Raw genomic sequence first — 15,997 nt, 5'->3', positions numbered from 1 at the left:
CCTTCCTCCTTCCCTTCCTCCCACTCTCTCTACCTCTAGGCAGAGGCGAAAGGAGGGTAAGTTTCGAAAAAGTCTCCAACTATCGTGAAAGGAGGCTGAATGAACTTACATAGAGGCTACTGAACTGAGCTTCATAGAACCGCAGGGGCTTCTTCAGCTTCACCAAGGCTGAGGTCTCATCATCCCCTTCCTGCAGGAATTGGTCCCCCCAGGCTTCACCATACGGAAAGAGATCCTGTAGGTGGAGAGCTGACGCTGAAGGTAGGATCCATTGTAAATGGAACAGCAGTAACAGCAGCTGCCACTGGTGACCTAAATCTCTTTCTCTCTTCATGTAAAGTTCGTGGAATTGCTTCAGGAGCAGAGCGCGTCCCGCCATCTACTCTCAAACACAGCTAACTTAAAATCTGGTGCTCGGAACATCCGACCAAAGCTTCCCTGCTGGCATTCCAAGCCCTGGGTGGGACTCCAAGTCTCTCCTAGAATCTTGACTGGCTATGGCGACCTAGACAGGAACCAATCAGTGGAGCTACAGAGTATGAGAAAGTTCATTAGAGGTGGCAGAAGCCGCATCTGGTTCTCGTTAAAAAGTTTTCTAGGCCGAGGCCCTAGTGAACTGAATTAGTGGTGGAGGCTGCGGAAGGAGATACGAGGGTAAAAGACTTAAGCCACTAGAGTTCTTTATTACTTCTGCTGCTCCTTCTCCTCCTTTACATCTGGTGGGTCATTGGGAACCGTTCCAGTTCTCAAATGCCTAGTGGGACTGGCTGGCCAATTTCCCATTTCCATTCCTGAAACCAAATAAATGTCCCCCAAAGGCAGTACAGAGGAGAGGACATGCATGACTTCATGCTTGGCCTGGTCAGGCTGGGGGAGGGGAGATGCCTGGAAGCAGCGCCTTCCAACTGGTGGAAGCTGCTCAACTCTCAGAGCAGAACCCTGTGTTCTTCTTGGGAGGAATTGTGGTAGCATGTATTGTAGGTCACTTGTGTTGTGGGACACTTAAATGTGAATTCTTGGAAGCAGAAGGCCCTACTTAGCCATTGTTTAAACTGTATCCCAAGGAACTAATAAAGAAAAGTGAAATAAACTCCATGATAAATTCGTGTTTTATTAATGCAAAGGTTTGATTGGAAAATGTCCATTTTTTTCTTACAAATGCCAAGAACTTTGGAATAGATGATCCAAAGAAATAATCAGATCACAAATCAAAGAAATGGGACTCTGTCCCATTCCTCCACCCACAGAGCACATTTCAGATTTTGGGAGTAAGTGAAGGAAAGTGATATGGTTTTGGTTCCTGCTTTTAGATACCTAAACAAGGTATTTAAGAATAACCTCATTCCTTATTAACAAGTGAAAAAAGAAAAAATTGTGTGGAAACAGCAAAATTTGCTTCAGCACCTTATACACAATACTTAAAACACCCTGTAGCCCTAAGATTATAATGCATATTATTCTCTTCGTTTTGGTGATAACCAATGCCCTATGCTTGGGTGAAATGCAGGACACAGTTGACAAGACCAAGATAGAGGAGAACTCTTAAGTTCTCTTCAAGCCCTTATCACTTCCAGTCTCTGGTTGTTATTTTTAAGAGAGAAGGTGGATTATGACAACCATACTTCAAGTTGCTGAAGAAAATTATTTGGGAAAAAGTCATCATGAGAGGAACTGACAATTTCTATCATATTGCTATCCTAGAGATTTGGGGAAACTTCCCCTTTGGTTGAGATCTCTCTTGTTTGAATTCAGGTAACTCATTCTCAATAGGAGAGCATCTCACTTTTTATTGTCTGGTATGTATTCTATGTAAACATTCTCTGAGTCTGTTTTGCTATCAAGCTGGATAAATAGTTTCTTAGCTAATTTCTATGTTTTGATGCCTGGAATGAACTTACTTCTACCTCATAGAGTCCCTCTCTTCCCTTAAGATACAACTCAAGCAACATTTCCTACATGAAACTATCCCTGATTCCTCTTCTTACCCGAACTGCTATTATTTTCCCTTTCCATCTATCTTGTAGTTCATTACTTTGTAAATGTTTATGATGTATATATTTATATATGTACTTGTTTCCATCATTGGAAACTTACATCATAAGTTACTTACATCATAAGCAAGCTTACATCATAAAGATTACTTCATTCATTGTATTTATAACTGCATTCATTGCCTAACATACTGCCTAGCACAGAGCAGTTACTTAATAAATTACTGATGATTGATTGAATGAAGATAAGAGGAAACTCAAAGAATTCCCAGAAATCTTTTCCAGGTCACAAATTGTCCATGTCCCAACATTAAAAGGCACTGTTCTTTCTCTGAAGGTATGTGATTCTTCAAACATTTCTTTTGATGTATATGATATTCTCTTTTCTATTCATTTCATTCAATTTCATATAGGTCTTTCCATGTTTTTCCAAAATAAACCTACTCATCATTTCTTATGGCATAGCTCATTATTCCATCATGATCTTATACTACAACTTGTATAGCTGTCTACCAACTCATGAGCATCTTTTCAATTTTCAGTTTTTTGTTAACACAAAGAGATATCCTATAATTTTTTCAGAAAATATACGTCCTTTTTTTCCCTGGTCACCTTGGGAAATAAACCTAATCATTTTATTGCTGGGTCAAAGAGTTTGGGCATACTTACAGATTGCTCTCTCAAAGGGTTGGATCATTTCACAGTTCCACCAGCAGTGTATGTGTCCTCATTTTTCTATCTCCTCTCTAATTGACCTTTTGTCATTTTAGCCAATCTGATATGTGTGAGATGATACTTCAAAGTTGTTTTGATTAGCATTTCTCTTATCAATAATGTTTTAAAGCATTTTTATATGACTATATATAGCTTTGGTTTTGTTTTTTGTTTTTAAATAAACCCTTACCTTCCATCTTGATTCAATACTGTGTATTGGCTCCAAGACAGAAGAGTGGTAAGGGCTAGGCAGTGGGGCTTAAGTGACTTGCCCAAGGTCACACAGTTGGGAAGTGTCTGAGGCCAGATTTAAACCTAGGACCTCCCATCCCTAGGCTTGGCTCTCAATCCACTAAGCTACCCAGCTGCCCCCAGCTTTGTTTTCTTTATCCCCAAACTGTATGTTCATAACTTTTGGCCATTTATCAGTTGGAAAACAAGTCATATTCTTATCAATTTTATGAAGTTTTCTATGTACTTGATTCTGAAGAAGTAAGTCTGGGTTTTTAGCAAAGCTCTTTGGCATGAGCATTTTTAATGATAAACATAATAAATAAACAATAAAATATTTATTTAATAAATACAATAAGTTTATAATAAATTTTTTTTTTCCAGATTGCATATCAATATAATTTTAAACATTCGTTTTCTGACATTTTGCAATTTATATTCTCTCCCTTCTTGGACAGAGGAACAAGCAAGGGGACCACCAGGAGGTTTGACCCTGAGAACAACTAGACCTGAGACCTCAGGAGCCTAAAGAGCTCAGACAGACCCTGGGTATGAGGATAAAGCTGAGAGGGAACTGGGGTAACAATGGAAAGCCAGACACAAGAAATCCAGAAGAGAAAGATCAAGAAGAAATCTTTAACACTCAACAACTTTTACACAGTAAAAATCCAGACAACAGAGCAAACAGAAGAGGAGAACAAACAAGTAATCATATCCAAACCTTCCCAAAAAATGAAAACTGGTCACAAGCTATTGAAGAGTTCAAATCTGAGATTATGAGAAAGATGGAAGAGATCTGGCAAGAAAATAACAGTTTAAAAGGCAGAATTTTGCAATTGGAAAGTGAGGCTCAGAAATCAAATGAATTGATAAGCAAATTGAAGACCAGAAATGACCAGCTGGAAGCCTTGAAGAACCAAACAGACCAGAGTCAAAAGGAAAACCAAAAGATGATAGCCAAAAACCAGTCTCTAAAGGCTAGAATTGGGCAATTAGGAAAAGATGCCCCCAAATCAAAAGAATTGATAAGCAAATTGGAGACCAAAATCAAACAGCTGGAAAATAGGATAGACAAAATCAAAAAGGAAAATCAAAAGATTATAGCATAAAACCAGTTTCTAAAAACAAGAATCGGGCAAGTAGAAGCCAATGATCTCTCAAGACAACAAGAACAAATAAAGCAAAGTCAAAAGACTGATAAAATAGAAGGAAACATGAAATATCTCTCTGAGAAATTGACAGATCAAGAAAACAGGTCTAGAAGAGATAATTTGAGAATCATTGGTCTTTCTGAAAAAGCAGAAATTAATAGAGATGTGTACTCCATACTAAAAGAAATTATTCAGCAAAACTGCCCTGAAATTCTACAACAAGAGGGCAATATAGACATTGAAAGGATCTGTAGATCACCCTCTACACTAAACCCTGAAAAGATACCCCCCACCCCAGGAATATAATAGCCAAATTCAAGAGCTTCCAAGTAAAAGAAAAAATTTTACAGGAAGCCAGAAAGAGACAATTCAGATATCAAGGAGCACCAATCAGGATCACACAGGATCTGGCAGACTCCACACTACAAGACCTCAAGGCTTGGAATATGATATTCAGAAAGGCAAGAGAACTGGGTCTACAACCAAGGATCACCTACCCATCAAAACTGACTATATACTTCCAGGGGAAAGTATGGGCATTCATTAGGCTTTAAAAATAAAAAGAGGGTAATAATAAGGGAGGGGGTAGAAAGGGTAGTAAATCAAGGGAGGGGACAAGGGTTACTGGTTTAAAACAAATCACTGGTTTAAAAGGAAATAGCATAAGAAGAAGGAGTAGAACTAGGAGAGGGTACCAAATTGTTGGGGAATACACAACTGATAATTATAACTCTGAATGTGAATGGGATGAACTCGCAGAAGTTCCTCTTGCCTCACAAGAAGGCAGGAGTGGTGATCATGATTTCTGACAAAGCCAAAGTAAAAATAGATATGATTTAAAAAGACAGGGAAGGTAATTACATCCTTATAAAGGGCAGTATTGACAATGAGGAAATAACAGTGCTCAATATGTATGCACCAAATGGCATAGCATCTAAATTCCTAAAGGAGAAACTGGCAGAGTTCAAGAAGGAAATAGATAGTAAAACCATACTAGTGGGAGATCTAAATATTCCTCTTTCAGATCTAGATAAATCAAACCAAAAAATAAATAAGAAAGAGATAAGAGAGGTGAATGAAGTCCTAGAAAAATTAGATTTAATTGATATGTGGAGAAAAATAAATAGGGACAAAAAGGAATACACCTTTTCAGCTGCACATGGTACATTCACAAAGATTTACCATGTAATAGGGCATAGAAACATTGCAAATAAATGCAAAAGAGCAGAAATAATAAATGTAACCTTCTCAGGTCATAATGCAATAAAAATAATAATTAGTAAGGGCACCTGGACAGGCAAATTCAAAAACTAATTGGAAATTAAATAATATGATTCTCCAAAACCAGTCAGTTAAAGAGGAAATCATAGAAACAATCAACGACTTCATTGAAGAGAATGACAATGATGAGACATCCTAACAAACTCTGTGGGATGCAGCCAAGACAGTACTCAGGGGGAAATTAATCCTTGAGTACATATATTAACAAATTGGAGAGGGCAAAGATAAATTAACTGGGAATGCAAATTAAAAAACTAGAAAGGGAACAAATTAAAAATCCCCAGCTAAAAACCCAATTAGAGATTACAAAAATTAAAGGGGAAATCAATAAAATTGAAAGCAGAAGAACTATTGAATTGATAAATAAGACTAGAAGTTGGTACTTTGAAAAAAACTAACCAAGTTGACAAAGTACTGGTCAATCTAATTAAAAAAAGGAAAGAAGAAAACCAAATCATCAGTATCAAAGATGAAAAGGGAGACCTCACCTCTAATGAAGAGGAAATGAAGGCAATCATTAAAAACTATTTTGCCCAATTATATGGTAACAAATATAGCAACTTATGTGAGATGGATGAATATTTACAAAAATGTAAATTGCCTAGATTAACAGTAAAAGAAATAGAATGCTTAAATAATCCCATATCAGAAAAAGAAATTGAACAAGCCATCAAAGAACTCCCTAAGAAAAAATCCCCAGGAACAGATAGATTCACAAGTGAATTCTATCCAACCTTCAAAGAATAACTAATTCCAATACTATACAAACTATTTGACATGATAAGCAAAGAAGGAGTTCTACCAAATTCCTTGTATGATACAAATATGGTACTGATCTCAAAGCCAGGTAGATCAAAAACAGCAAAAGAAAACTACAGACCAATCTCCCTAATGAACATAGATGCAAAAATCTTAAAAAGAATACTAGCAAAAAGACTCCAGCAAGTGATCAAGAGGATTATCCACCATGATCAGGTGGGATTTATACCAGGAATGCAAGGATGGTTCAACATTAGGAAAACCATCCACATAATTGACCATATCAACAAGCTAACAAACAAAGATCACATGATTGCAGGATACAAAATAAATGCACATAAATCATCAGCATTTCTATATATTTCTAACACATCACAGCAGCAAGAGGTAGAAAGATAAACACCATTTAAAATCACCCTAGACAATATAAAATACTTAGGAATCTATCTACCAAAACAAACACAGGAATTATACAAACACAACTACAAGACTCTTTCCAAACAATTAAAACTAGATCTAAACAATTGGAAAAACACTGAGTGCTCATGGGTAGGATGAGCTAATATAATAAAAATGACCATTCTACCCAAATTAATTAATTAATTTAGTGTCATACCTATCAAACTACCAAAAAATTTCTTTACTGAATTAGAAAAAAAACTATAACAAACTTCATTTGGAAGAACAAAAGATCAATAATATCAAGGGAAATAATGAAAAAAAATGTGAAGGAAGGTAGCCTAGCAGTACCAGATATTAAGCCATACCATAAAGCAGCGGTCATCAAAACAATATGGTACTGGCTAAGAGACAGAAGGGAGGATCAATGGAATAGACTTGGGGTAAGTGACATCAGCAAGACAGTCTATGATAAACCCAAAGAGCCCAACTTTGGGGACAAAAATCCACTATTTGGCAAAAACTGCTAGGAAAATTGGAAAACAATATGGGAGAGATTAGGTTTAGATCAACATCTCATACCCTGCACCAAGATAAATTCAGAATGGGTAAATGACCTGAATATAAAGAGGAAAACTATAAATAAGTTAAGTGAACACAGAATAGTATACTTGTCAGATCTCTGGGAAAGGAAAGATTTTTAAAACCAAGTAAGAGTTAGAGAAAATTACAAAATGTAAAATGAATTATTTTGATTATACTAAATTAAAAAGATTTTGTACAAATCAAAACAATGCAACCAAAATCAGAAGGGAAACAACAAATTGGGAAAAAATCTTTATCTGTTTCTTCTATGGCAGTGGATATCCTTTTTGGAATTGTTCTTGATCTTGCCTTTGATAATAGTTGTCATTCAAAGCTCATCATCATTCATTATTATTGTTACTGTGTAACAATGTTCTTGTTTTGCTCACTTCACTTTAAAACACTTCATATAAGTCTTTCAAAGTTTTTTTGTGATTATCTTGTTTGTAATTTCTTATGGCGCAATAATATTACAGCACAAGCATATACCACAATTTGTTCAGCCATTCTCCAATTTATGGGCATCCCTTTAGTTTCCAGTTTTTTGCCACCACAAAAAACTGCTATAAGTAATTTTTGTACAGGTAGATTCTTTTCCCCTATCTTTAATTAATTGGATACAGACCTAGAAGAATTATTGCTAGGTCAAAGGGTATTATGCCCACTTTGATGTTCCTTTGGGCATGGTTCCAGATTGCTCTCCTTAATAGTATTATCAGTTCACAGCTCCACCAACAATGTATTAGTGTCCCAATAATTCCAAATATAATAAATTCCACAATAATGAAAAATTATTATTTTCTTTTATTGTCTGATGGGTGTGAGGTGGCAACTCAGAGTTGTTTTAATATGCACTTCTCAAATTCATAGTGACTTGAAGCATTTTTTCATATTAGATTAAAGGTAGTTTTAATTTTCTCATCTGAGAATTGCCTGTTAATATCATTTAACCATTTGCCAGTTTGATGAATGCTTTGTATTCTTATAAATTTGACTCACTTCTATATATATTTGAGAAATGAAGCTTTTTTTCAGACACTTGCTACAAAGATTTCCCCCCAGTTTGTTGTTTGTCTTTTAATCTTGGTTGCATAGATTTTGTTTGTGCAGAAACTTTTTGTTTTAATGTAGCAAAGTTGACTAGTTTACATCTCATAATGTTCTCTATATCCTATTTTGACCTAAATTCTTCCCTGATCTACATATCTGACACAAATATTTTTGTACTCCTCTTAGTTGTTTATGGTCTCACCCTTTATTTATAAATCATGTATCCATTTTGACTTTATCTTGGTATAGAGTGTGAAGTATTGGCCTATGCCTAATTTCTGCCAAACTGTTCTCCAGTTCTCTGAGGAGTTTTTGTCAGACAGAGGTTTCTTCTCCCAAAAGCAGCATAGGTTACTATGGTCATTTACCATTAGATGTTGAGTGCCTAATCTATTCCATTGGTCCTCTATTCTATTTCTTAGTCAGTACCAAATTGTTTTAATGTTTGTTGCTTCATAAATATAGTTTGAAATCTGGTACAGCTAAGGCACTTTCCTTCATATTTTTTTCATTAATTTCTTTAATATATTCTAGATCTTTTGTCCTTCCAGATGAATTTATTGTTATTTTTTCTAGCTCTATATTTTTGGTTATATTAATTAATATGACATTGAATAAAACTAATTTAGGAAGAATTATCATTTTATTATATTAACCCAGCCAACCCATTATATTATCCCAACCTACCCATGAACAATTAATATTTTTCCAATTGTTTAGATTTGACTTTATTTGTTGAAGTGTTTTATAATTGTGATCATATAATTCCTAGGTTTGTCTTGGATGGTGTATTCCAAGGTATTTTATATTGCCTACAGTTATTTTAAATAGGATTTTTCTCTCTCTCTTGCTGTGGTGCTTTAAGGTAGATCAGAGAAATGCTGATGATTTCTGTGTGTTTATTTTATATCCTGTAACTTTGCTAAAGTTGTTAATTTGTTTTTTGGTTTATTCTCTAGTTATATCATCTGCAAAGAGTGATTACTTAGTTTTTTCATTGTCTATTCTAATTTCTCCAATTTCTTCTTCTCTTATTGCTATAGATTGAAACTCTAGTACAATATTGAATAGTACTGGTGAGAATGGGCATGCTTGTTTAACTCTTGATCTTATTGGGAAGACTTCTACCTTATCCACATTATAGATAATGTTCATGAATGTTTTTATTTGTTAATTTTTAAAAACATTGACCTTTATTTCAATAGGAATGTTGGAGTTATTGAAAATACCTTGCAATTTCCCAAGTACAATTCAGAATACTCTCATCTTCCTATGGACACCACAGATGGACAATACAAATAGAGAATCAACTGTGATTCTCCATAACTTTCATGTATTCTGTATAGTAAAACTTTTCATTTACAAATAACTTTTAACCTGTTTGTTAAAGGTGTGCCCCCAAAGGAGCCTCAGAGGGTCCTCACAATTCTCTTTTCTCTTTCTAATATAATATTTTTTAAAAGATATTTTATTTTCCCAATGACACGTAATAACAATTTTCCACATAATATTTTCCAAAATTATAAGATTGAAACTGTCTCCCTCATTTCCCCCCACCAGAGATGATAAGCATTTTGATCTGGATTATACAAGTATTATGAGGCAAAACTTATTTCCATATTAGTCATTATTGTAAGGGAATCTCACACAAACCAAATCCCCAAAATAGAAGCCCAAATAAACTAAAGTAAAAAAAAATAGTATACTTTGATTGGCTTTTTGACTCCAACAATTCTTTCTCTGGAAGGGGATAATGTTCTTTATCATAAGTCCTACAGAATTGTTCCAGATCATTGAACTGCTTAGAGTAACTAAGTCTTTCACAGTTGATCATTCCATTGTCCTCCTAGTTCTGCTTATTTCACTCTTGAGTTCAGGTAGGTATTTCCAGCTCTTTCTGAAATCAACATGTTCATCATTTTATACAGCACAACAGTATTCCATCACCATGATATGCTACAATTTGCTTAGCCATTCCCCAATTGATGAATATCCTCTCAATTTCCTATTCTTTTGAAAAAGAAATCTACCTCCAAAAGAGCATAGATTTATTGGGAAGGACTTACATGGATTGATGATGGGAAAACCTCAGCTAGGAATCTCCCAGGGCTAGTAAAGCAAATTATAGAAAAACGAAGTTTATTGAGGTTAGGGAAATGGTAGATAAGGTCTTAAATCTATACAGTTCTAACTCCTCCCACCAACCTATGCCCCCCCACCCTACCTCATGGGGTTGCCCTTCTTGTCTTCTCAAGTCCTTCCTACCAGCTCCCTGATCTTATCTAGACCCCAAAACTATCTGACTACCTAAATATTACAGATTGTTTCTAAAAGGCTGAGGATGCAGGACTCACAGATGTACTCTGAGTCCTTACCCAAAGCCTGGGGTTGGCTTCTTAGGTAAACCCAAAGTCCCAGATGAAAAATCCTTAAGTTTATCTTAGTAAAAAAAAAAAACCCTATCTCTGACAGGTTGATCTCAGCACTTCAAGGAAAGACAGGTCTCCTCTAAGGCACTTCTCCAAAGCAGGAATTTCCTAATCTTTCCACAAGATTAGTCTCTTCCCAGGAGATGCCAAAACAAAATCCTCCCTACCAGCTCAGAGGAAAGCCAGATAATGAATGGCCATTAATCCTAGTAAAACTCCCAAGATCCTCCTTTCCTTTCATAATCTTCTCTCAGGGTTTGTGTCTAAATTCTCTACACTTTGCCACCACATAAAGAAACTACCACAAATTTTTGTACAAGTAGGTCCTTCCTCATCCTTTTTTTTCTCTTTGGGATAGGGACCTAGTGGTTACATTATACAGTATCAAAGGGTAGGCACAGTTTTACAGCCCTTTGAGCATAATTCCAAATTGTCCTCTTTCTAGAGGTCAGATTCATCCACAAACCTATCAATAATGCATTAGTGTCCCAATTTTGCCACTTCCCCTCCAACATTTATTACTTTCCTTTGCTTTGATATGTATGAGGTAGTATCTCATAATTGTTTCATCTGAAAACTGCTTATTCAAATACTTTGACCACTTATCAATTGGGGAAAAAATGTATTCTTTTGAATTAGACTTAGTTCTCTATATTTTTGAGAAATAAGACCTTTATCAATGAAGTTTGCTGTAAAAATTTTCCTCATTTTTGTTTCCCTTCTAATCTTGGTTACATTGGTTTTGTTTGTGCAAAAACTTTTAAATTTAATACAATCAACATTATTCATTTAACATCTAGTAATATTCTTTAGCTCTTGTTTGTCTTAAATATTTCCATTCTCCATAGATCTGACAGGTAAACTATTCTGTGTTCCCCAAGTGAACTTACGGTTTTGACTTTATATTGGTATAAATTGTGAGATATTGGACTGTACCTCATTTTATTTTCCAATTTTCCTAGCAGTTTTTGTTACATGTAAGTTCTTATCCCCAAAGCTGGGATCTTTTAGTTTAAAAAAACATGAGAATATTAAGCCACCTTCCTTCACATTTTTTCATTAATTCATTTGATACAATTCTTGATATTTTGTTCTTCCAGATTAATTTTGTTATTTTTAAAATAAAGTTGGAAATTTGATGTTATGGCATTAAGTAAATTAATTTAGGTAGAATTGTCATTTTTATTATATTAATTCACCCTATCCATTGATATTTTTCCCTTTGTTCAGTTCTGACTTTATTCGTAAAAGTGTTTCATAACTGTGTTCATATAATTCCTGTTAGTCTTGACAAGTTGATTTATATTGTCTATTTTAAATGAAATTTCTCTATCTTTTGCTGCTGGATGTTGCTGTTAATATATAGAAATGCTGATGATTTATGCATTCTGCAACTTCACTAAAGTTATTAATTATTCAAACTAGTTTTTTAAGTTGATTTTCTAATTATACTATCATATTGTCTGCAAAGTTTGGTTTCCTGATTGCCTACTTTAATTTCTTCAATTTCTCTTTCTTCTTTTATTTTATTTTATTTTATTTTTTTAAACCCTTGTACTTTTCGGTGTATTGTCTCATAGGTGGAAGAGTGGTAAGGGTGGGCAATGGGGGTCAAGTGACTTGCCCAGGGTCACACAGCTGGGAAGTGGCTGAGGCCTCTTTCTTCTTTTATTATTAAAAAAATGTACCATTTCTGACCCACTAAAGGCCATGTGATGACAATGGAAATCCAGCTTTACCTCTGATTTTACTAGGAAAGCTTCTAACTTATCCCTATTGCAGATGATACTTGCTGGTGGTTTTAGAGATAAAAATTAAAATTAATATAGAATACTGACTTAAATATTATGTTTTTGTAAGATTTATTAATAATCACTAGGAGAAAAGGAATCAAAAGGAATCAAAATAAAACCACGTGTCCATGGCTAATCTACCTGTTCAAACAGCCCACATTCCCACCTGCAAGCCACCATAAGAAGAAAAAAAAGGGCTAGCCCAGGAAGACCGCCTAATTTATCCCTTGTCTATGTCTGCATGTAATGATAGGAAGTCAGAGGGCTCCAGGGAAATTTAGTTCAAAGGCACAAGATTTAAACCAATTACATTGTGTCAAGGATGTTTCTTTTGCTTTGGTTAATTAATGTAGTTGTGAAATGTCAAGGTCAGTTGGTGATCTGTTAACGCCTAAGATTCAGGGAGTTTTCATGTGATACATTAAGGTCCACTGAGAACAGCTAATGATTTTAAACATTCCTAAAGTGGCAGGGATGCTTCTTTTGCTTTGGTTAATTAATGGAGTTGTGAATTGTTTAATGAATGTCAGTCAAGATCAGGTGGTGATCTTGTAACTCCTAAAGATTCAAGGAGTTTTCATGTGAATGGGATAAGTAAAACAGTGGAAAGATGATTAATTAAGATGAACTGTGTAGGGATTAAATTTATGGTTGGACTAAATATGAGAATGTGGTCTCCCTTTTTAAAAAATTAATAGGGGGCAGCTGGGTAGCTCAGTGGATTGAGAGCCAGGCCTAGAGACAGGAGGTCCTAGGTTCAAATCCGGCCTCAGACACTTCCCAGCTGTGTGACCCTGGGTAAATCACTTGACCCCCATTGCCTACCCTTACCAATCTTCCACCTATAAGTCAATACACAGAAGTTAAGGGTTTAAAATTTAAAAAAAAATTTTAATATACCTCAAGTCAAATATGACATTTTAGCAGCTTTATTTACAAAAAGAGGGAAAGAGTGAAAATAGAGAAATGTAAAAGAGGGTAGAGAAAATATCTTACCTAACACACTAAATATTTTCTCCGGTGTCTGGCTCCACTCCTACAGGACTCAAGAAACTCCATGCCAAATGGCTCAGTGGTGATTTAAGCAAGGGTTTCTCACACACACAGCCTCCTCCAAGAGGTATGCCTCTCTGGTGCTAAATCTCTCAAGAACCCTGGAAAGGAGTCAGGTTTCATTCACCAAATCCATGAGAGAGAGAATATCCAAGAGCAGTATTACCAGAAATAGTCCAACAGTCCAAATCCCAGTCCAAGCTGATGTCCCAAGCAAGAGATCCTTCAAGGTAAAGTCCGAAGGAGAAAGTGTGTTTAGAGAGTAAGTTCAGGGCTTTTATAATTCTTTTTCCACATCACTTCCTGTCCCTTTCTCCACTTTTCCAATTGACCAATTGCAGTTTTTTAATTTACTTAGCACTGTCCAAGGATGTAAGAAATAAAATTAATCTATAAAAAGGATAGCTTTAAAAATGTTATGGTTTTATAGATTTATTAGTAGCCATTAGAAAATGAAGCCACGTGCCACACTAGCTAAGTCAGTTTAAAAAATACACACTGTTAACTCCATTCCCCATGGTGGATCTGAAGCCAAAGAACAAGGAGCAAGTGCAAGTCCAGCCCCTCAATTTTATCCTCCTGTCTATGTCATTGCATAAGGACAGGAAGCCAGTGGGCTCATGGGAAATGTAGCTCAGAGACTCAATAACACCGGGGACAATGTTTGTAGGTTCCACCTCTTGTCCTATGAGGGTGTAAACTTTTCACAAAGGATTCACAAGTTTCTTACTGATTGAGTTGAAAGGGTGGAGCTCTTTAAGTGGCTTGGGAGCTCCCCACAATATTACACCTTCTAAGAGGGAAACTACAATAGCTAGAGATAAGAGGGGAAATACAAGAAAAAGAGAGCAAAACCAATGTTTGCTAGGTGCATTAACAACAAAAACAACAACAACAAAAAAACAATTAGGGGGCAGTCTCCTTTGGCATAAATGTTTACATTCAGAATAAATGTGTTTAACCCCCTTCAGTTCAGTTCATTATATCCCAAAGTTCTCATTCTGGATCTTTTGATGCCATGTAGATTTCTTTATGGCTCTTTCTCCAAAGAGTTCACTTTCTTGATTCAAGAGTTAGCAAACTTCTTTTCCTGAAAATTACTCTCAAACAAAAATTTTTAATATTGAATTTTATGAAAAAATATAATCCCCCTGAGGAGGGTGTTGTCCAACACATGGATCAACTCAGGATACATGGTTGAATTTTATTTATTTTATTTTTTATTTTACAAATTACATACCTATATATGCATGTGATGTGATTTCATATGTTTTGCTTTGCATTTCTACTCCCATAGTTCTTCCTTTCAATGTGGATAGCATCTTTTACACAAGTCCTTCAGGACTGTCCTGGCTACTAGTAGCAAAGTGCACTACATTGGATTTTTCCACAATGTGTATGTTGTTCTTTTGCTTCTGCTCATTTCACTCTGCATCAGTTCATTGAGGTTCTCCCAGTTCATATGGAAAGCCTCCAAATCATTGATCCTTGCAGCACAATAGTATTCTATCACCATCAAATACCACAATTTGTTCAGACATTCCCCAATTGAAGGACTCCCTCTCATTTTCTAATTTTTTTGCCACCACAAATAGCATGGCTATGAATATCTTTGTACACATATTTTTCTTTATTATCTCTTTGGGGTACAAACTCAGCAGTGGTATTGCTGGATCAAAGGGCATACAATATTTTAAAGCCCATTGGGCTAATTCCAAATTGCTTTCCAGAATATCTGGATAAATTCACAACCCCACCAGCAATGCATTAGTGTCCTGATTTTGCCACATCCTCTCCAACATTCATTATTTTCCTTTATTGTCATATTGATTTGCTAGATGTGAAGTGGTACCTCTATTCATTAAGTTTTTGTAAAATGTTTTAAAGTTTTGATTTCTAATTCTGCTCATTCCCATTGAGAAAACAAGTTTTATGACACATGCAAAATCATATGAAATCTACTTCTATAATTAGTCATGTTGCAAAAAAAAAAAAAAAGAAAGAAAAAAGCAAGAAAACCTAAGTGAAAAAATATGCTTATGGAGGCAGCTGGGTAACAGTGGATTGAGAGTCAGGCCTAGAGATGGGAGGTCCTAGGTTCAAATCTGGCCTCAGACACTTCCCAGCTGTGTGACCCTATGCAAGTCACTTGACTCCCATTGCCTAACCCTTACCACTCTTCTGCCATAGAACCAATGGTATTGATTCCAAGATGGAAGGTAAGTGTTTTTAAAAAACACAACAACAACAACAACAAAAATATGCTTAAGTCTGTACTTCACTTTAGTCTGCACTGATCAGTTCTCTCCTTGGAGGTAGATAGCATTTTTTATCATAGTCTTTTTGAATTGTCAGGATTCATATAATTGATCAGAGTAAGTAGTTAATCATTAAAATATTATTGTTACTATATACAATGTGCTAATAGTTCTGCTTACTTCACTTTGCATCAGTTTATAAAATCTCCCCAGGCTTTCTGAAGTCATTGTTTTTCCAATTTCTCGTAACACAAGAGTTATCACAATCATATATGACAACTTGTTCAGCTATTCCTCAATTGA

General features: G+C 35.4%; 1 protein-coding gene across 1 annotated transcript in view; it reads right to left on the bottom strand.

The window, feature by feature from the left end:
- Window positions 1-379, bottom strand: part of NID2 (nidogen 2) — a 110,715-nt gene extending 110,336 nt beyond the window's left edge. The window contains 1 exon segment of the mRNA XM_044659941.1: window positions 110-379. Coding sequence (XP_044515876.1) covers window positions 110-379 — 270 coding nt within the window.
- Between the last annotated feature and the right edge of the window lie 15,618 nt (window positions 380-15,997).

This window comes from Gracilinanus agilis, chromosome 2 (genome assembly GCF_016433145.1).
Source record: "Gracilinanus agilis isolate LMUSP501 chromosome 2, AgileGrace, whole genome shotgun sequence".
NCBI lineage: Eukaryota > Metazoa > Chordata > Mammalia > Didelphimorphia > Didelphidae > Gracilinanus > Gracilinanus agilis.
Note: the sequence above shows the minus strand (reverse complement) of the source record. Positions and strands in the feature narration are given on the sequence as shown.